The following is a 21,921-nucleotide window of genomic DNA, read 5'->3' as shown; positions in this document are numbered from 1 at the left end:
GTGGAGTTTCATATTTGTAAAACATTCCTAAAGGCCATAAAAAGTCCACACAAATATTATTTCCCAGAGTGACGTCACAGCTGTGTACGAGCACAGCAAAGCGCGGTCACGTGGCGTCTCGGGAACGGCGCGCTACTGTGAGTGAACGGTACGATATGAAAACTTTATGAGAAATGTGAATAAATTAAGGCTATTAGGAAAGGTTTTTTTAAATATTACGAAAAAGCAGGTTCTAGTTATTAATTCTTGTTATTTATTCGTCGTTCATTTAGCATTTATTGTCAAACTTAATATCGATGTGTTAACGAGCAGCTGTGTGGATTCATTGAGGACTTAGCTTAGCTTAGCTATCAAGATAGCTAGTTAGCTTAGCTATCAAGTACTTAATGTTGTCATTACTTTCTTGGACAATAATACAGTATATAAAATGTGTGTTATGTGTCAGCTTGCTAATTGTTGTGTGTTATACTGTATGTTAGCTTGTGTGTTAGCTTTTTGTCTTGTCTTGTTTTCTCTGCACTGACATACCGCTCATCTTGACCAGGACTCCCTGGAAGAAGATATATTGTATCTCAATGGGGCCTTCCTGGTTAAATAAAGGATAAATTAAAAAAAATAAAAATTCTACTTTTCAAGTAAGACAGCCGGTTCGACAACTTGTTTATTTATCAGTACAAATCTTTTACAGGAGAAAAAAAACATAATTTACATGAAAATAAGTGATTCAGCCTATTATAATAATAATATGTCCATGTAAAATATTATCAACCACTCAAAGCAAGAAGCAGTTAGTGGCAACACAGTCTGATATGTTATTTCACGCAAATGCACACACTGTAAATAGAAAGATTATAAATCAATTTTTGTGGCAAAAATAGATGAGACAAACAAGTATAAAGACTTTACAAAAAATAAATGGCTTACTTACAAAAAATACTGAGTTGTACAGTGATGCCATCAGAGCTTTTACCCTTATTGTGTTATTTGTGCATAATTTAGATACTGCTTTTGTTTGTTAATCAGGCTTTTCCACCACTTTGTAAAGCACTGCTGTTCACAGTGGATTTCTTCACTTCTATCCTCATAGACTGAGTCTCAGCTCGCGACTCCATCTTCACGCCACCGGAGATCCCGAGGGATCCCAGCACAGCTTTTCCCGTCTTCAGGCTCTTGGACATTGGGATGCGGGTCAGTCCTGTTCGAGTCGGCTGGGCATCGTTCCCAGTCTGACAATAGAGAAAGAAAGAGCGAGAGTACAGTTTTTCAGGGAGGTAGATGGTGATTGGGTGCACTTGTGTGGAACTTAATGCATAAATAAAGGAAAGGGGCATAACCCTTTACAGGAAAAGAAGTGAAAGTGCATATGCAACAAAAGAACAGCTTTAAGGAAATGTAAATATTTATCCATTAAATCCCAGTAGGAGAGCCTAGGTTTTGTCTGTTTTTTGTTATAGTGTCTGCCTCAGAAAGTATCACGCAGCTAATCAATCAATTGATGATATCAGACAGGCTATAAAATGTGGGGTTATATTATGGGAAAACAAGGACAGAGGTTTCTTTGTTCGTACAAGCTTTGTGTCAGGAGAATCTTTCCTACACCGTCAACTCGTTGTCTGTTGTTTTAAGAAGAAGGGAAGCCTGATTAAACAACAGTGTCAGCCAAAGGGCTCTGAGCCCTGCATGGCTGTGTGTGAATGTAAACACTGTGTAATAACTATAAATTGCAGCATGACTGTAGCACGGTGGCAAATTGCCACATCATTAGCTGTGCTGTTCTGAGGCCTACCCACAGGGCCGTCCTTCTCTGTCATGCAAGCCATCAGACAGACAGATGGACAGACAGACAGATAATCCTTGCATTATTAGGGAGATGTAAATGTGAATGAACCATGTGAACGAAATTACTTATTTGATCAGCATTATAGGGCATGATCAGATCTCTGAAAACAAATTTTATACCTTGATTATACAACAGTTTCAAATAGTTTAAAGAAGGCATTTATACGTTTTTAACAAGTAAAACGTACCATGGTCTGCGTGGGTCTGGATGTCGTGGATGTGACCGGCGAGATTGTGATACTGCTCATCACTTTGCTCTGTGTGCTCCTGGTAGCAGTGGTGGTAATTTGACGGGGGGATCGCAAAACTGTCCCAGTGGATAATGTCATTTCCTTGCTCTCTGTTACAGCGCTCACTGGCCGTACTACCATCTTTGGGGTGATGCCGCTGCCGAGATGAATATGAATCTTGTTATCCTCGCTGGTAGTGATGATGCTGGTGCTGTTGTGGCCCTTCCGTACAGGCACAGGGACCATCTGCTTTTCCGGGGTAACCTTGAAAACAGCTCGGCCCATTGTCATCTCCTGGGGCTCTGGGGAAGCAGATGCTTCGGGCACTACAGCAGTGCTGACTGTCATAATAGAGACAGGGGACAAGGGCCGTCCTGAGGCAGTGGAGGAGATTCGGCTGCTTTCTGGAGATTTGGCTCTGGACATCGCTGTAATGGTGACTGGAGACTTTGTCCTTACAGGGCCTTGAGGTACAGTTGTGGGCTTTCTCTTGGGATTTGAGTAGGTAGGAATGATTGTGATTCTGGATTTTGGTTGAGATGGGTTGGGGCTAAGGGGAACTGAGCTTGAGAAAACATCTTCAGTAGTGGGACTTCTGATTTCCAGAGTGGCCATGTTGTTTTGATGGTCTGGTGTTACTCTAATGTGTAACGGTTGCCCTTGCTTTGGGGACATAGTCAGTTCAGAGTGCAAATGATCTCCATTTATGTGTAGAGGTTTTTCTAAGTTGGTCTCTTGAGGGGTGCTGTCCTTTTTCCTCATCCAGGGAATCCAGGATTTCTTCATGCCTAGGTCACTGCCAGATGAAGGACATCGCTCAACAGTCTTTTCTGTTGGTTTCTTCAGGCACCTTTGTCTGAAATTGTTCATTATGTGATTTTCTTCTTGAACAGACTTCCTGATAAACACAGCTGTGGTATCCTCCTCTGTTGACCCAGTGGTTGATGCCTCTGTCTGTACTCCAGTGGATGTCACAGCTACATCCACCATTCTCCTCCCATTCAAGCTGGGCCTCAATGCTCGACTATGGCGTTTAGCTACCTCCAGCTCTTTGGACAGGTGAAAAACTTCAGTGCCCATATTCTTTGCCTTCTCTTCCTCTTCCAAGAACCTTTGCTGCAAGATGGAGTAGTCCACTTGCAGCTGAGAGAGCTGGTCTTCTTTGTGCATTAGTTCATGGATCTTCTCTTTGAGGGCAACTACATCAGCCTGCAGTTCTCTGGTTTTGACCTCCTCTTTTTTGCATCTTTGTCTGAGGTCCTCTTCCTGGCTTTCTTCTTCTCCTTTCTCAATGGCTTTGTTCCGTGCTATCTGAGTCCTCATTTCCTCCACCTGTCGGGAAAGAATGTTGGCTTTATCCTGTTCAGTCATGAACCTTTTCTCCAGCATGTCATACTGATCCTCTGTCTTGATCAAATCTCCTTCCACCACTTCAAGTTGTTTGAGACGGTTTTTTAGACGCTCAATTTCAAAAGTCAGTTCCTTAATTTTGTTGTCTTCTCTTTGTACAGGGTCAGGTATTCTTCCCAATTCACAGTTCACTGAGTTCTTCATGGATAGCTTTTCTCCTTGCTCAAACCCATCCAACCTTCTTTTCATTTGACAGACTTTAGAATTAAGATCCTTAGATTTATCTATTTCATAGGCTAGTTTGTTGCCGAGCTCCCCCTTTTCTATGATTAGACATTCAACTTTGGTTTCCATCTCTGATTTGAACTTTAAGAGCTTTTTGCTTTCCTCTATCAGTTTCTCAGTCACTTCCATTACTTTGCCCTGCTCAGTTTTGACCATTGTACTCAAATCCTCACGTTTCTTCTCATCTGACTTTATTTTTTCAATCAAGGTCTTGCGCTCTTCCATCAAAGCAACTGTCAGTGACTTAAGCTTGCTCAAATCGTCCTTAAGACTCAGTTCAGACTTTTCCAACTTGAGTTCAGATGACTCGAGCTCTTTCATACGGATCCTGAGTGCTACGACTTCATCTGAGAGCTCTTTGGACAGGCCCTTCTCTCTCTCTAAGGCATTGTGTAACTGTGCACACTCAGACTTGCTAACGCTGAATGCACCCTCAAGTTTCTCCAACTCTATCATTCTTTTCTGGAGCTTCTCCACTTCTAGTCTGAGGTCTTTGCTTTTACTGTCCTCTTCTTGTAGCCTCTTTCTCAGCTCCTTACACTGATTTTCAGTCTTGGTGATCTCCTCATCCTTTCCCTCCATTTCCAGCACCTGCTTCCGCAGGTTCTCCAACTCAGCAATCAAGTTGGAGTTGCCACATTCCCCTTTGCTAATCTTCTCCCTGAGCTCCTGCAGTTCTTCCTCAGACTTCTTCAAGGCCCTGTTGCTCTCCTCTCGCTCCTCCACTTTATGCGTAAGACCCAAAATTTTGGCATTTAGCTGACGGGTGTGATGCTCCTGACTGGCCAGCTTGGCACTCATCTCCTCATGTTGTTGGGTGAGCTTGGCAGATTTCTCTTTCAGTTCAGCCTCCAGGCTCTGTACCCTATAACCATCCTCCTGAGCGTGCTCTCTAGCTTCAGTCAGTGCCTGCTCCTGTTGCTGCAGCTGCTGGCTGAGTTCTTGGACCCGCTGACTCTGTTGGTCCATTTGCTCCAGGTGCTGCTGGCGTTCGTTGACCAACATCAGGGCAAAGGACTTGAGCTTGACCAGCTCCTCTCTCACTTTGGCCAGACGTTTAGTGTGCTCCTTCTCCTTTTTTAGCTGATAGGCTTTTTCGTTCTCAAGCAACCTCTTCAGTCTAAAAAAGAGGTGGAAAGAAACAAAGGCAAGGTATTAGTTTGGTTTTCATTGACATCAAAGTTACCAACTGCGTACTTTGTGTACCATACTGTTTATAAGAATAATAAACTACACAATATTTGGATAAAGAGTACAACCCCTGAAGTACATTGATCTAAACCAACTGAAAATGTCATGGGTATAATGTGCAATTCACAAAAGATCACACACGCAATGCTACTCTAGAGAACAAGCAAAAAGACCAAGGGGGAAATTGGCAAAGAGCTACACTACAACTTCCAAACATTAACATGCCCCCCCTCCCCTACAACTCATTCTCCTTTTCTCTCAGCTTCTTTCTATGCTGCTCATGCACATTCTCATCTCCAGTTCCAACAAAAATGCACGCAGAGCACATTGAATGCAAAGCTGTGTTGTCTTTTACTCACAGTGAAACTAATGCAATATCCAACCTGACGATTTTGCATTGCATAATTAACCAAATAAGTAGGAACCAGCACAACAAGGTTGCAAGATGTGCGTAGCTTCCAAATGTTCCACAAAAATAGGTCCTGTCACCTCAAAAGGGGTTTCTTTGACACCTCAGAAACAAACCCTACCTACAACTTACCTATGGATGCTCCACAAAAAGACTCAAGAACGTTGCCGTTGAATTAAATCCACACAGAATGCATAGAAAGCGAGGGACTCCTCTCCCACAGATTGTCCACTGTTGCATTCCAAGAATGTTATCGACAATGAAAGGGGAATAAATACAGTGAGGTACCCCTATAGTGAGTGATGTCACCTCATCCATATAAGGCAGTAATGCGAGTATGAGCGAGTGTACGCTGCTCTGCTTTGGACACTGTGAAAGGGGCGGGATCCTTGCCAGAGGAGGAGTGTTTTGCCCCCCAACACACACACACACACACACACAAGTTTAAATGAAAAAGAATGCTTGAATATTAACTGTTTTACAGATACATGCCTGTTCAGTTTATGGCTTGTGGAAAATGGACTTGCATCTCCATTTTACAAAGAGTGCAGGATCTTGCCTCTGCACAGTCTCACCGGTATGACAGGGGAGAATGTCTGCTGTAGTTCCACTCAAGAGGAAACTGTACGCGAATAGGGATCCCTGCAAGGACCTTATGTGATGAGGAAACCAGATTTGAATGACTTTAATGTCTCCCGTGAGGTAGAGAAGATCTGTGAGGATTATAATGGAAACATGACTATAGGTTCTAGAAGTGATATGCCCAGACTCTTATTTTTTTTTAAATACAGTGGAAACATGTTTTCTTGAACCCAAATCTCTGAGAACAAATTCAATTTGAATTTATCTGTTGCTTCTCAATCTGCATCTGGCAGTAAACAACCACTGATTCATATTACCGGGGGCTTTTATTGCCAAGTAGTATAAAGCATGCATGTCTGGCTACTGTACAAAGGAGCTATCCAGATGGCACAGTGCAGCTCTTAAAATGCATACTTACACAGTCCGATATCAGTGACACTCTAGAAATTGGCAATCTAAAATTACTTTTATGCAAAGGTCAAAGTCATGATGTCAGTGGCACTTGGCACAGACAGAGGAGTCATGTAAGATCTGCGTAGTTAAGTCTTGCAAGGTAACACAATATTCTGCTTTCACTTGAGGATACACAACTATGGACAAAGTGAGTGTAAATGGTTTTAAATGCTGTACAAATTGGTGGCTGTGTGCTGAGAATCTGTGTGTGAGTGTGACCACATGGCTGAATCAAGCACACAGGTGCGATGTAGCCATCACGAAACAAGGTTTCCTGGGAATGTGCTCAGAGGCACTGAACCCCCTCAACACACACACACACACACCGCCAGTCAGGAGGCGTAGGACTGACAGCGACACGAACAGCCAAAAACCTGTCAAAACACTGTGTAGTATGGTAATGACCCCTCTTGACAGAAAAAGCATTAAGTGTTGAGCAAGAGAGTCTGTGATAATGTACATCGTGCAAGACCGATGTGGTGCTGAAAGAGAGGAATCAGAAGCAAAGTGGACATCGGGGGTTGTAGGCACAATAGCGCTACACATTGCTCCGTGCACGTGACCTGCACACAGGTTCTTGAATGATGTGTTGTACGGCGCTAATATGTCAAAGTAAACAATCACTTCAGTTTCCAACGTCTGGCGTTTTCCGTACGTGACTCTGAAACTCCCCACGTCTAAATGGGAGCCATTTTCGTTCATTAATCACTGCACATACCACTGTGCCACGTAATTATTTTGACTCCATGACGTTTAAATTGTCTGAGAGGGTGTTAATGCCTGGTGGCTATCAGTCAGAAACATCTTCTCCAGTGCCGCTCCTTGTGCATTCCTGCACATGTTTGGCACAAGACCTCTGACTTCTCTCTCTTCACTCTGTCCCAGATGGCTGGAGACAATCACACTGATAAGGAAGGGGTGATGAGACGCTGACGCGTCACCTGAGAGAGCGGACGTCAAAACAGACAGGTACCAAGTTTATGCATGCTTCAGTAGAGCTGTTAGCTCTGATGTTTTTGTGCTATTAACAGTTTGGTTTCCCCCACACATGTACTGTGTTTTATAAACTAGTTTAAACCAAACCGTTCTTTTGTTGACCTTTCACAACTCTTATTCTGAAGGCTGTCCAGAACACTTGTATGTCCTTTTACAGCAGATAGAATGTGGGCTCTGCAGGTGTTAAAAGATCGCGCCCTATCAGAGGAGATACTCTCCTTTCCTCTCTCCGTGAGGTGACAGAGGCCGACCTGTGCATGAGCCAAGGAACCCTCTGGAAACTACCTGGCATGAGAAAAAGGTCAGCTCTTTCTTTATGTAAACCAAGGATCGAGTTAAAGTAAAGTGGCAGAAAATTATGCACATGATTTATGCCATATGCTTCAAACCGAAGCCTCAGCTTGCACTGTCCTTCACGTTTATAGTTTTCTCACGATCTTGTTCAGCATTTCCTTGAGTGGCAATGTCTCTCGGTCAGTCAGCAAGAATTATATGGATTGCCATTCACACAGACATTCCCCTCAGTATGGACTGTTATACCTTTAGCAGCCATTACCACTATGTGAAAATCCAACATAACACACCAGCTGTCATGTTTTCCCCTCACAGTTTCCTAAAAGCCCAACAGTACTGTCACAAAAAATGTACTCGCACATCAAGGTTAAAAACCAAAAGCTTGATTTTTATCTCGTGATTTAATCTTCTCTGCACTCTTTCATGCACACCTTTTGCTTCAATATGTTTCAGCTAAAGTACAAGAGGATGTCAATCAAACTGATTCTTCAATAGAACAAAATATGAACACAAAACTTCAAGCTTCAAACTTCAATCAAGGAGAAATTCTTTATTGAAATGTTTTAAATCCTCTTTCTCCATCTCATTAAACCATCCCTAGGAGTAGCTATAACACTATAACACAAGTCTGCTGCTCGTTTACCAGCCCTCTTTCCCCTGAGTATCTAATGGCACCTCAGCTGTCAAGACTGTGATTTAGCTTCCATGGTTTGTTTCCCGTGTCCTGTAGTAAAAGCTCGAGGTATAGGAGCAGTGTGACTTTGCTGGATCAGTGCTGCACATGAGCCGTTTGAAGTTCTGACAGTTCATGAAATGCAGCGTGTAAGTCTTGAGTCTGCTTCGCATTTCACCGGCAGCCGTGATATATTGTATGTATACTGTAAATTGTACAGTGCATACACTACCGTTCAAAAGTTTGGGGTCACATAGAAATGTCCTTATTTTTGAAGGAAAAACACCTTTTTTCAATGAATGTAACATTAAATGAATCAGAAATACACTCTATACACTGCAAACGTCTGGTTTTTAATGGAATATGTACATAGGTGTATAGAGGCCCATTTCCAGCAACTATCTCTCTAGTGTTCTAATGGTACATTGTGTTTGCTAATCGTGTTAGAAGGCTATTGGATGATTTGAAAACCCTTGTGCAATTATGTTAGCACGGCCGGAAACATTTTTGCTGGTTCTTTGACAAAAGAGCAAAGTTATTATTTTGAATAAAAATCATTATATCCTAATTAATGCACTCAATATCTGCATCACTGTGTGAGGAGGGGCGGTGATGTGTTATGGGAACTGCAGCAGAAACACATTCCTCAAAAAAAGCAACAGCCAATTAAACTCTTTCATCTGCAAGGACTTTAATTAGTCGGGCCTCTTCTCTCATACACATTCACTGCACATCCACTGTGTGTGTTTGATCACTGGGAGGCCCTACACACACACACGAAATATAAGCATCCCCACTCTTCATCCAACCTCTCGTCCCCCCATCACCCCCTGACCAACAAGCCACGGTCAAGGCCTCAGTGATGACATAGATGATGTCATGGGAGTTTCACTCCACTCTTGTCACATGCTTTTCCTCCCTGTGGCTTTCTCTCCTCCCCTCTCCATCCCTGACCCCTTCCTCAACTACAGTTTCCACTTAACTACAATTCCCACTACACACAAACACGTGCCAATCAAAGGAAGTACGTGAGATTATCTGTTCACTAACCAACCCCCCCTACTGTGCCTCTTCCCCCCCCACAGTCCTCCATCCTCATCCTCACCGTTCTCTCTCCTGCTCCAAGAGGTTGGTGAAGTCGTCGCTCTTGTTCATGTAGTCCACGTGCTTGCGTTTCTCCGTGTCCAGCTCGTGAACGGTGCGGCGGTGGCACTTTTCGGCGAGCAGCAACTGACCGAGCATCCGCCGGTACGTGTCCTTGTGCTTCTCCTGCAGACGCTCCAGCTGGCGAACGCAAATGAATACAATGACACTGTGTTTGCTCTGGTAATTTTTCAGTATTTCTTATGACTTAAACGGCTTTGAATTGACTTTTGTGGGTTTACATGGACTCATGACTCAAGATCTCTGCAAACCTGCTCATAAAAACTATATATTTTACTTATTTACTTGCTGAGAATAAAAACCTTTCTGTTACTGACCTCAGTAATAGGCTTTTGGTAGACACTGTGGTTGTGAGTCTCTGTGCCAGTGATGAAGCTGTCTCTCTGCAGGGCCTGGAGGGCCGAGTTGGGGGCTGCGGAGCCATAGCGTGATTCAAGGGCCTCTGGCGCTGTCTCTTTGGACTTCAGCATGCCGATGACATCCTCTCTGGCCTGAAATCACACGTACGCATTTTTTATTCAATCTCAGGTGGTCTCGTTGAAAACAATTAAAAAAATACAGTAAATAACACGACAAGAATCACAAAACACAGCAGATAGTGTGTAGCATTCATATAAAGACATACAAAAATGTATAATTCTGTATTTTGTCTTGAGGGACAGAATGTGTAGTTTTCCTACCACTGGCATGTTTAAATGCCATTTTTAACCACAAGGTAGAGCTATTGTGCAAAACATTGTACTCTAACCCAATCTATAGCATTTCTATTCATTGTATTACAAAGCAAATTCAACAAATGAATACAATCTAACCCACCTGAACCTCTCCCTCCATGATCCCCAGCAGTTTAAGCAGATCCTTTTTGGACAGATCCATGATGTCCCTTTGTTTTCCTCCTGCTTCAGAGGACTCAAGCAGTAGCTTCTCTTTGTCAGTCATCGCCTTCACCTCGACTGAGTCCTCGCTCTTATTCTGTTGAACTTTGGTCTTCAGGCTCTTCACTGGCAAGTCGACTTCCGGTTCTTGGCCGATGTCATGGTTGTCCTGTGGAACCGCAAGCACCCCGTTGGCTGTGCTCTCGACCCCGCTGCTTTTGGACCGCATCCTCTACCTGCACCGGGGACAGAAGACAGAGTTTTCTGAGTAAATATTGCCATTCTTTTGTTATTTTTTTGCCAAAAAATTACCCTACATGACGATTTCAAATTCCAATTTTTTCATTGCGTGACAATGAGGAGGTGTTTGAATTGAATATACGAAAAAACAAGAATGTTTGTGTCACTTTAATCTCATTTGGTTTTCCTGCACCGCCATGTTTCTGCAGCAGCCAGAGCATGCATTTAGTGTTTTGAAGCAACAGCAAAGAAGGGATCTGACTGCATAAACCGATGCATGAACAAATGAAGACAAAAGAGGATAGAGGCAGTGATAGTAGAAGAGTTAAGGAAGAGTAAAAGGCTTATTCGAAGTCAATGAAAACCAATCATTCATATTTTAAAGCAATTATATACACTATACAAACATACTTATGTGTAGTATATTAAAAGTCTGCCAATAAACCACCCTAAATGTTACACACTAGAGAGATAAGTGCATGGTCAGAGAGTTTTACAACTTTAGCCTTGATTGCATCTCCCCCATATCATAATTCACACACACACTGCCTTACTGACCCACTTTTATCTAACACATAAATATGCTGTGCTCATACAGCAGGAAAAAATATTGTCCTATTCACCATTTGTTATGTGGAATAAATATCCACAATTACCCACCACTGAGTATGTGTGTCGGGGTGTATGTCGGGGTGTGTGTGCATCCCTGACTCGTCCCATTCTCTCACAAGTGTTGTGTATCCCGTGCGCAGTGTTGACGGTCTGGTAGCACATTAGTGGCACTCCTGGGTGCTTTAGCTTCCTCTGGCAGGGATAAAGACTGACTCATTCATTGAATCCAGATACCGATACTAAATCTGACAATGACAGACTCTAAATGTAATTGCGCTGCTAATTAATCACTATTAACAGCACAACGTCCTGTTGAAGTTGCCCCGAATGAGCCTATGTTGGAAATGGATTACTTGAACACAACAGAATGAGAATTTACAGCAATGCTGACACTGGTACTTGGTCTGTATCATAGACTATATATTATAATGTACGTCGTCTTCTAGTTACAAAACAAACTCCCATCTTGAAGCTGAGATTCATAGTTTGACGAGTGCTGTGTACAGTCTTATTGTAGTGTATGATACCTAAATGTCAGAAAACGCTCACCAGTGTTCGTCAACCCCAGAAATGACGATGTTCTCGAGTGTCATGTTTTGTCCACAAAACAAAATTATTCACTTTTAATGATTTCTTTGTCATGTGGAGCAAAGAAATGGCGAAAATATTCACATTTAAGAAGCTGAAACGATTAGAAATCTTGTTTTAATCATGAAAAGAGCTTCAAACCGATTTATTGATTCTTTAAAATAGTTGACGATTCATTTATTAACTAAATGGGAACATAATTAACAAAATTGACATAGTTTTCTATTGAACAAGACCCAAAATTTCCCCAAAATTCCAATAATTTACTCCTCAAGAAAATGTTAGTAGAAGTAAGGAGCTCTTTTTGCAACCAACGCACGCCCCGTGGAGGCTAAATATTGTATTTTCTGAGCTTCACGAAAACCAATATCCATATTTGTAAAAAAAAATAGTCTAATACCCCTCTTCAGTGTGCTCATGACATGTCGTAACACCAACAAATATGGATCATTGTCTATCTATACTCTATACTTCATTCATTTGATATACTCGTGTGTCTTTCTGTATCCATACTCTTAGTTAACGCTTAAGTTCACTATTTTACTTACCATCTTGCTTTCCAGCTATCGATTTAATTCACTCCCAATTTTGCAAATGGGATGTGGGTCAATCTAATCATGGCTAGCCTCACACATAATAAATATTATTACTTGTTCAACTTATTTAGCTATAGCATTGTTTCTCTACGTACTCCTGGAAAAATATCATAGTCCAATTCCAGATTGCGTGTGAGTCTGATTTGTGTTGCAACTTTTTTTGACAGGAACCTTGAGACACTGAGCACACGCCGCATGATCAATGTCAGATATTACATCAACGCCGCCTTTTTGATTGCAAACAGAGAAACACCCCCCACACCCTGAAAAATTCCCCCAAAGCACCCCGGTGATGTCATAGCACCCTCACCTCTGAATCACGCGTTTAAGACATCCGTAGCGATTCCACCGAAATGACCCACGATGTAGAGAATGTTATCTGGAAGAGTCAGACAGAGGCATGAATGGCTGTTTGATTCAGTCCAATGCTGTACGGTGATAAAAAAGTGAACTGGCTGTTATAGAAGATGAATGAGACATTTGATATGCGACGTCAAGAGGCTTGAAAGTGAGTCTATCAGAGGTTTTGGTTGACTTATATAAAACAGATTTATCTCCTCCTGTAATGGCAGCCAGCAAATTTCAGACTCGCAGTGAACTCTAATGATGCTTGAAGCCAGCCTCTTTGAATCATACCTGTTTCCAGGAATAAAAAGACCGATGCACATGAGAGAGAAGGGTGCAAGATAACACTGCATCTCTTGGGTCAGATGAAAAAAAAAAGAATAAAATCTGACAAAGCAACACATTAGTTACATTCCTTATCTTAGTCCTGTGAGTTCAAGTGAGTGCACTCTGGCTCCACCGAGATCTGGGTCTTAACTGGAGATTAATTGCAGTGCCGTCTTTCCTGTCCATAACTATTAGTTTCAGCTGTGGACTCACTATCACACGGGTCACATGTTGTAGTACAGCAGCGCTTCACAAGTGCTTACAATTTTCATGCCAGCATACAAGCAGTGCCAGGGAGTCTAAATGGTGACCAGGGGCGGAGGGTATGGAAACGGGTACGGTCGGGTGGGGTGGGGTGGGGTGGGTGATGATGGGTCGACATAGAAACGTACTGTGAATGACTCCGACAAGAGTGTTGCTGACAAAATAGTTGACACAGAGAAATACACACTTGACACAGTTTATTTTTAATTCCTGGATTGGCGCCATGAAAATTCGTAGAAGGTGCACCGTTAACTGCCCGCCGCATTTACAGTGTCACTCCAAGTGCAACGGGTCGAGCGGGGGAGTTGAGATCTGTGTGGTTCAAACTGTAGTGCGTAACTTTTTAATGATAAAGAAACGTCCGTTGCGTTCAAATCATTGTCAAATGGGTTGACACAATTCTGATTAAGCCGCTGTTTCTCATTATAGAAGTGTTTAGATCTTGCACAGGAAGTGATTCTTTTCCAACTATCACAGTTTCTCTCCAAACTGTAATGCTTTTCTTTCTGGGCTTCTCAAAAAGAACATCAGCTACATATGTTCTGACCATGCAGGACCAGACAGAGAGCACATAACTTCCTGTTCCTTTTAGAAACGATTTTAAGACACTTTTATTCATTTTTAAATCACCCAAGACAGGTCCTCAAGTAACCTTTTGATCATCCCCATAGTCAGTTCAAAAACATTCTTTCGCTGCCTATGGAGCAGCTTTCCGGAAGACCTGAGATGCATCAATATATTTAAAAGCAAACTTCAGTCTTACCCTTTTAACCTGGCTTTAAATCAGGAGTCTTAAACTCAAATGACCTTTGGGCCACTGAGTGTTTAGTTTAGTGAGGAGGAGCTGGTCGAGTGAAAAAAAAGTCAAACTTCTAGAGGAAGCACAATGATAATCATTCCATTTACTGATGAAAAACTAAATCTAATGGCCATCAAAACCTATCGTGTGATCAATATGACACTTGTATTCTTTGATCCACCTCCAGTGGCCACTGCCGTCTCGATTGTTCTTGAATTCTCCGCAGCAACAAATGGAGATTCCTGAGCCACGCGTGTCCCCGCATTCCAGTCTGACATGCGACATTCCCAGTTGTCTTTGTGGAAAACAAAGCAGAGCTTGAAGACAATATGCCCGCTACATTCTAAGTTCTGCGCCTCTCCACCACAATGAACCACACATTTGTGGCATCCAAACCATCAAACACAATAATGTCACTGCCTTCCTTCTCGTGCTTTGATGCCTTGACTGGTCAGACTCCAGTCAAGGCCTAAGTCTAAATTTAAAGCAGGAACCCTAAATCTATCCCAGGGTTTGGGCTAGTACAGCTGTCACATCACATATATGAGTATTTATAGGCCCCAAAAACACGTGCCTCCATTCTAAAGAGAAAAAAAAAAGACTATAAAATGTTAACAGCAAGTGCATGTGCCAGATAACTTTCTTGTAATCAGTGACAGAAACACCTTGTGAGTCTTCGGTTGCACAGATGACTGAGGTTGTAAAATCGTACAGTCTGCATTTATTGAATTAAAATTTTGTTTATGTACAATGATAAAGTTAGAGAAAGAGAAATGCAGACTATTCGCATTATAGGATGTGTCTTACACTGCTGTTCAAAAGTTTGAGGTCACCTGTACAATTTTTGTTGTTTTCCATTAAAAGTCACACTTTTATTCATCAAAAGAGTTGCAAAATGAATAGAAAATATAGTCAAGACATTGACAAGATTAGAAATAAGGATTTTTATTCAAAATAATAATTTTACTTTCATCAAAGAACCAGCAAAACTGTTTTCAGCTTTGCTAACATAATCGCACAAGGGTTTGCAAGGGTTTTCTCATCGTCCAATAGCCTTCTAACGCAATAAGCAAACACTCTGTACACTCTTGTACATGGAACCATTTGTTTTTCAAGGGTTCTTGGTAACACTAATGGTTCCAGTAAGAACCATTTTGATCCAGAGAACCCTTTAAAACCCCTTTCCTGAATAAAGAGTTTTAAAAGGGTTACCCTCAAAAAGGGTTCTCCTATGAGGACAAGCAGAAGAACCTTATATGGTTCTACTTAGCACTTTTAACACTGTACACAATTTCTAAGAGTGTACCATTAGAACACTGGAGAGATGGTTACTGGAAATGGGCCTTGATACACCTATGTACATATTCCATTAAAAACTAGACGTTTGCCGCTAGAATAGTCGTTTACCACATTAACAATGTATAGAGTGTATTTCTGATTCATTTAATGTTATATTCTTTGTAATAAAAGTGCTTTTCCTTAAAAAAATAAGGACTAAGTGACCCCAAACTTTTCAACGGTAGTGTATCAAAAGGAAAATAATCCATTTGATTCAGGGAGCTTTGACATATCACGCACAAAGTTCTAATGTGACCAAACAAGGAGTTAAAATAAAGCCGTTGCATGCAAGCCTCTAGCAAGGTGTTCTGATAATATGCAGTGTGCTCGAGAAGCTTTTTTTGTCCTTACAAGAAAAACACACACCGCAGCCAACATAGGGGAACTTCAATCAAAACTGTTGCCGCGGATGAAATTTGAAGCTATAAGACAATCCAACTGATATTGAAAAAGTTGTGTGAGAATCTGTTTTCCACGCATGGGTACAAAGCTGCAGCCCGCTCCAAGTTTTTTGATGAACAGCACATTCCAAACTAGGACGGCTGATGACTTCTTGGGGTCAGCCATGTTGCTAGTTGTAAACTCTGTCCAGAGGCTTAACTCAGTGCACATTCCCTCAGGATTCCACTTTCTCCAGAAATATCAAATTGAACTGTCAAAGCACATCCACGGACAAAAACCCAAGCGTTTACAGCTTGTCTTACGGTAACGGTGGCTTCTTCAAATACCCGAGAGCAACAATAACTCTATCATTGACATTGGCATACTGGAGTAAAATGTCATCTTGGGTTGTGGGTGTCCGCTTAGTAGTATTCACCTAATGTCAAACTAACCCGATCCTCTCACTGAAGCCTACTGTGGCTTCAGCAGTTTAAGTTTCACTAGTGCACACAAACTCTCCGCATACAGTCACTCACATGAATGGCTTGTAAATAATAAACCCAATTTTTTTTGCAAGATAAGTAATGACTCGTGATTAATTCCTGAATTGGTAACTTATAAATCATGACATATGATAGTCGTGCCGCTCGCAGTTTATCGAACAGTCACTTTCAGTCCTTGGTGAACTCACATGATTCCTGTGTGGGACTCGAATTATGAACATTGGTGCTCGTGTGTGTTGAAGGCTCTCGTGCCGTCACACTCCACGCTTACCACATTGTTCTTAAAGCACCGGTCTGTCACCGAGCATATGGATTCCTGCAGCTGTTGGAATATATGACTCACCTCCATCTGTCATAATTAGTTAATATTGTACATAAAAGCTTAACTGGAAACATAACCGCGAGCGTTATTTCTCAAGAGTTCAACATATTATTGATCTGCGGCCTTAAAGTGGGGGGGAGCAGTTCCCATAGCAACAGCATTTATTCGGTCTATTGTGAGCGTTATGAACCAAGATGGACTTATGATGATTCCTCCGGACTGATGGCATGAGTGGATATCGTCTTAGCAGCATTCAGATCAAGGAGAGAGATCGAGTTCTGGTTGTTCTATGAATAGAAACGGCACAACAACATATGGATGAAACGGCCTGAGATATGCCACCATGTCATGGGGTGAGCCATTTGTCTGAACGGAATAAGTACAACTAAAATTCCACTGACCTGAACTTCATTTGTTCACGATATACACTACCGTTCAAAAGTTTGGTGTCACTTAGAAATGTCCTTAGTTTTGAAGGAAAAACACTTTTTTTCAATGAATATAACAATGAATTAACTTAATCAGAAACAACTATTCTAGCTGCAAACGTCTGGTTTTAAATGGAATGTACCTAGGTGTATAGAGGCCCATTTCCAGCAACCATCTCTCCAATGTTCTAATGGTACATTGTGTTTGCTAATCGCATTAGAAGGCTATTGGATGATTACCCAACTCGGTAACGCTTTCTTTTACAGTCCCCTAATTACCAGGTATTTACCTGGTAAATTCATAGTAACACAAAAGTGTTACTAGGTAATTACCAATGGTAATAAGAAAGTAAATACAGTGAAACCGTAGCCAAAATACTGGGTAATGCACGGTAATGTACTCGGTAAGTAAAGTAAAACTGTACTGTAAAAGAAAGTCAAGCTTGTTTCCATGTAATTACCATTTAATTAGTTTGGGTTAGGGTTAGGTTACCCCTAAGGTAAATAGCTAATAATTAGGGGACTGTAGGTACTTGCTTATTACCAGTTTATAACCCAATAATACACTAAAATTTACCATATAGATACCAGCATTTAGGCCATAGTTTCGCTGTACATACCTTCTTATTAACAGCAGTAGTTACACAATAACACACTATAATTTACTATATAGTTACCAGGTAAATGCCCAGTATTTTGGCAACAGTTTCACTGTATTTTCTTTCTTATTACCATTGGTAATTACCTAGTAACACTTTTGTGTTACCATGAATTTACCAGGTAAATACATGGTAATTACGGGACTGTAAAAGAAAGCGTTACCGAAAACTCTTGAAAAACCTTGTGCAATTATGTTAGCACAGCTGAAAACAGTTTTGCTGGTTCTTTATTTTGAATAAAAGTCATTATTTCTAATCTTGTCAATGTCTTGACTATATTCTCTATTCATTTTGCAACTCTTTTGATGAATAAAAGTGTGACTTTTAATGGAAAACACAATAAAAATTGTATAGGTGACCCCACACTTTTGAACGGTAGTGTAAGTTCTAAGAACTAAGCTGTTTTCGGTACTGCAGTCAACTCACGTTGGAACTTTTGGCCAGAAAATTTAATGTAATAGCTCATGCTTCTAATACAGCACCTTGAATTGCCTTGCTGTTGAGATGCGCTAAACAAAAAATGAGCTGCACGATTAACCAAATCTGCGATATTAAATTAGTCCATATAGTGCGTGCCTAGTTCCATTTGTCAATATTTGTTTGATACTTAAAAGTACTACATGTCTTCTTCTTCTTATTGTGCTGTTATTACCATGCTGCGTTTGGAATGATAATGTAAGATCGGGAATGCCCTAAGAACATTTATAGTTTACCACACTATACTAAATCGTCCCCATCAATTTTTATAGGTTACAGTTTGCATCGCGTGTGCGGTGTGCTCTATCGGGTGGCGTATAAAACGGACCGTTCGCCATTTATTGTCTATTGTTTGGACATTTTCCTCATAGGACACAAACTAGTTATCACAAAAAAACAATGAGGGAGGACATTTTTGAGGGAGGACAAACATTTTTAAAAAAGAATAGAGCGACAAAAGTGTCTCACAAAGAGTTTGCGAAATGACAGTGTGACACACAATCGACCACAGAGACCAATGCGCTCAGTAAATTCACACTGGTCTGTTTAATCCGACATCAGCGGTCAGATGAGGAGTTAGGCTGTCATCGTGAATTGAAAGAGTCATGATTATGTCACTTTACGCTAAGAAAAAACACATGGACAAGAGTAGAAAAGCATGGATTGAATAAAGAATCTACATTTTATGTTATCGGGGTTTCAAATGTCTCTTCCATCAAATGGCCAGACACTTACTGTATACTGTACATGACCTCACTACTCGGTCTACTCTTTATAGTAACCTTTGCCTCCATCTCCAACGTTTCAAATGATGGTCGAGAAGATCTTGGGTTGCTATGGAGTTTGAGGACTTATTTTTAAACCGAGTTATAAGTGCCGCAGTTCCTGCGAAACGTCCAAATGTGTCTAAACCGCATTTTTGGAATTCACGACCAGAGGCACATATATACGAGCGGAGCACTGCATATGTCAGTGACAGCTGTTGTTGAGGCCCACCAGACGTATGGGGAAGACGCTCGTATGCATGTAGCAGTGAGCTCCACCTTCCATTATGTTGTCTTTTCTGTGCATGGATATAGACGTATCTTTGAATAAAGTTGCCTAAATGCACACAACAGTCGTGCACATGCATACTGATGACAGGAAGGAATGGGGTCACTGAGCTGGTCGTTTGGAGACAAAAATACTGCATGTTTGAAAGCTTGAAATCACTGAATTGTCGCATTCCTGCAACTCGATGTACATTTTTAATTATCTACTACTTATTTGTTGTTGTTATTGTCGTGCAGCACTTATCACAAGCAGGTCGTGCAGAAATGCAGCATTACCTTTTGAGCAATTATCGAAATCGAACTACCGTATTTGCCTAAATTTGCGTCAAAATATAATTTTAGTTTAAATATCTACATGTGAATATATATCTTATTATACAGACTGAAGAAAATACCTTTGTTTCTCACAGATCTGCACAAATATCACATATCGGTTTTTTAAAATAAAAATGACAATAATGACGATAATGATTGCAATTGCTGTCGAAATAATCGCAATTTGATATATTTTCGTAAAACTGCTCAGCCCTAGTTAAAATAAAATACTTAACCTCTCTTATTATATATTGATAAAACACATTATTAAATATTAAATGGTTTAGATGATACTTTTTAAATTATTTTAAACATTTTTGACATAGAATTGTCTATAAAGAATTTATAAACCAAACCCTGTCATTTTAGCGTGATAATTACCAATATAGACGGATTTGAAGCTTTATCTTTGTGGTTTTTTAGCCAGATCGCTAAAAGAGAGAGCGCTCAAGGCGATGAGATAATGCAACACCTCACAGTTAAACTATGTCACCCTCTGCATGAGCAATAAGTCAAGTGACACAGAGCTTTAGTAATGTCATGAGGTAAGCTGGTGACTCATTTTGTGCCCCTCAAATCAATCTCGCTTTGGCAAATATACCCTCAGCTTGGCTTCAGTTTAAAAAAAATACTGATTTACACTAAGAATCATTCATTTACGCGGCGAGAGTGGCAAATGCCCGGTCGCCATCCCACATAATCTGTCTTCTCTTCAAGTGGCTGTTTGGCAGCCCGAGCTGCACAGACGTTGCAGACGAGCATGTGCCAAGCGAGAGAGGATGTGCACAGATAAAGCTGGAACGCACACAAAAATGTTAATGAGTAATATCTCTGCACCGGCAGCTCCCTTTGTCTCGGCTTCAGCCATGATATCAGTGAGAGTGCTCTGAGGCCACATCAGCTGGACGGGGTGGGAGGAAGGGAGAGGTTGTGTGGAGCCCCTGGACACTGACAGCCACACCTGCACTAGATTCTCCTTCTGTGAGTGATTTCTTGTTGTTGTTTTTTTTTTTTTTTACTGTACTAAATGAAAGATGGCTTGCAGGAGCCATGTGTCTGCCACCCCTGAAAGGCAGATGACTTCATGAGGATCAAATGGAATTCGTTTTCGGCGTCATTGCGACCCTATAAATATTCAGAATGAAGGATGTCATCATGCTGCAGCCTCCTAGGGTTCTCAGTGCTAAGCAGTAGTGTGTGTGCATGTGTGCGAGAGTCACATGGTGCTGCAGAGGTGTTTGAATGGGCGGATGTGAGAGAAAGTGAGGACAAAGGTTGCGTGTGTGAGTGAGTGCGTGCATATGATTTCCAAACTGACACATAGGGCTTTAATGTGTTACTGTCTCACTGCACCATCACTCCTGTTGTCTGGAGAAAGTTGGGGGTTCGCTCCTCAGAATCATTCAGAATAAATGGCTTATTCATAAAGCCGCGTGTACTACGTAATTCATTGATTCATGTGCATGTATTCGTTGTCACAGTGCCAAATCTGTAGTGCACTGAGGGTAGCCACAGTCCTCGTGGGTGAGTAACTTATTCCAAAACGTAGATATCCATATTATTTGAATATATAAAAAGTGACTTGAGTTAATCACACAACACAGGGAAGAGTTGTTTCATTCACATATGGGTCAGCGGTTGGACTTTGTTGGCTTCACATGTAAGTAGAGCACCTGTACCTGAGCTCTTTTTTCCCTGTGAATGCAGCTGTCAACTTGTATTGTTGTGTCTGGCTGTTTCCCAGACAAGGGAGAACATGGGAACGTGTGTGTTACATGATAGGAAGGAGACGTTGACTTACCTGCTGTCGAGCTGTCCCCAGGTTTGAAAGCAATTAGTAGCCACACCAAGTAATCCAGGACGGGGGGGTACCAAAAAAAAAAAAAGTCACAAAAGGAGTCAAGTATCCGCTAATATCCTCAAGTCTGTGTGGTCCACTTGTGGTGTCTGCTACTGAGTTGTGCCAAGAGCCATCTCAAACTCTTTCTCTCGCTTTCAGTTCTTTAGGTCAGGGAGGGAGGGAATGTAGAGAACACTTACACACTGTAACCTCCCTCTCTCTCGCTCTCTCTCCCTCCCACTTTCACTCCCACAGCCTCTCCAGTTCTGCTCTGCACAGCACAGCACTCTCAAAACACACCTCTCATTTTTTTTTTGTTTCACATCTATCCTTTTCCAGAGTCAAATTGAAGTGTAGCGTATGAGAACCAAAAGGCAGTTGAAAGTGGCCGTTGGAGATTCGAGAAGAAAGGCCGAGGTGCGTTGTGATGCCCTTTGTCGCGAGGCCAGAACTTTCCTCTCAGCTGAATCCTCCATTTTCCCTCCAGACTCTTT

At 41.5% G+C, this 21,921-nt stretch overlaps 1 protein-coding gene across 1 annotated transcript; it reads right to left on the bottom strand.

The window, feature by feature from the left end:
- Positions 1–894: 894 nt before the first annotated feature.
- On the bottom strand, positions 895–10,570 carry LOC310942447 (filamin-A-interacting protein 1-like; the record flags this gene model as incomplete). Its single annotated transcript, XM_083907829.1, has 5 exons — positions 895–1,226; positions 2,028–4,824; positions 9,408–9,586; positions 9,784–9,957; positions 10,283–10,570. The coding sequence occupies 5 exons, from the start codon at positions 10,568–10,570 to the stop codon at positions 1,020–1,022; spliced, it is 3,645 nt and encodes a 1,214-aa protein (XP_083763955.1). The 3' UTR covers positions 895–1,019.
- Positions 10,571–21,921: the final 11,351 nt, after the last annotated feature.

Source organism: Microchirus variegatus (genome assembly GCF_963457635.1).
Source record: "Microchirus variegatus genome assembly, chromosome: 21".
NCBI classification, from domain to species: Eukaryota; Metazoa; Chordata; class Actinopteri; order Pleuronectiformes; family Soleidae; genus Microchirus; species Microchirus variegatus.
Note: the sequence above shows the minus strand (reverse complement) of the source record. Positions and strands in the feature narration are given on the sequence as shown.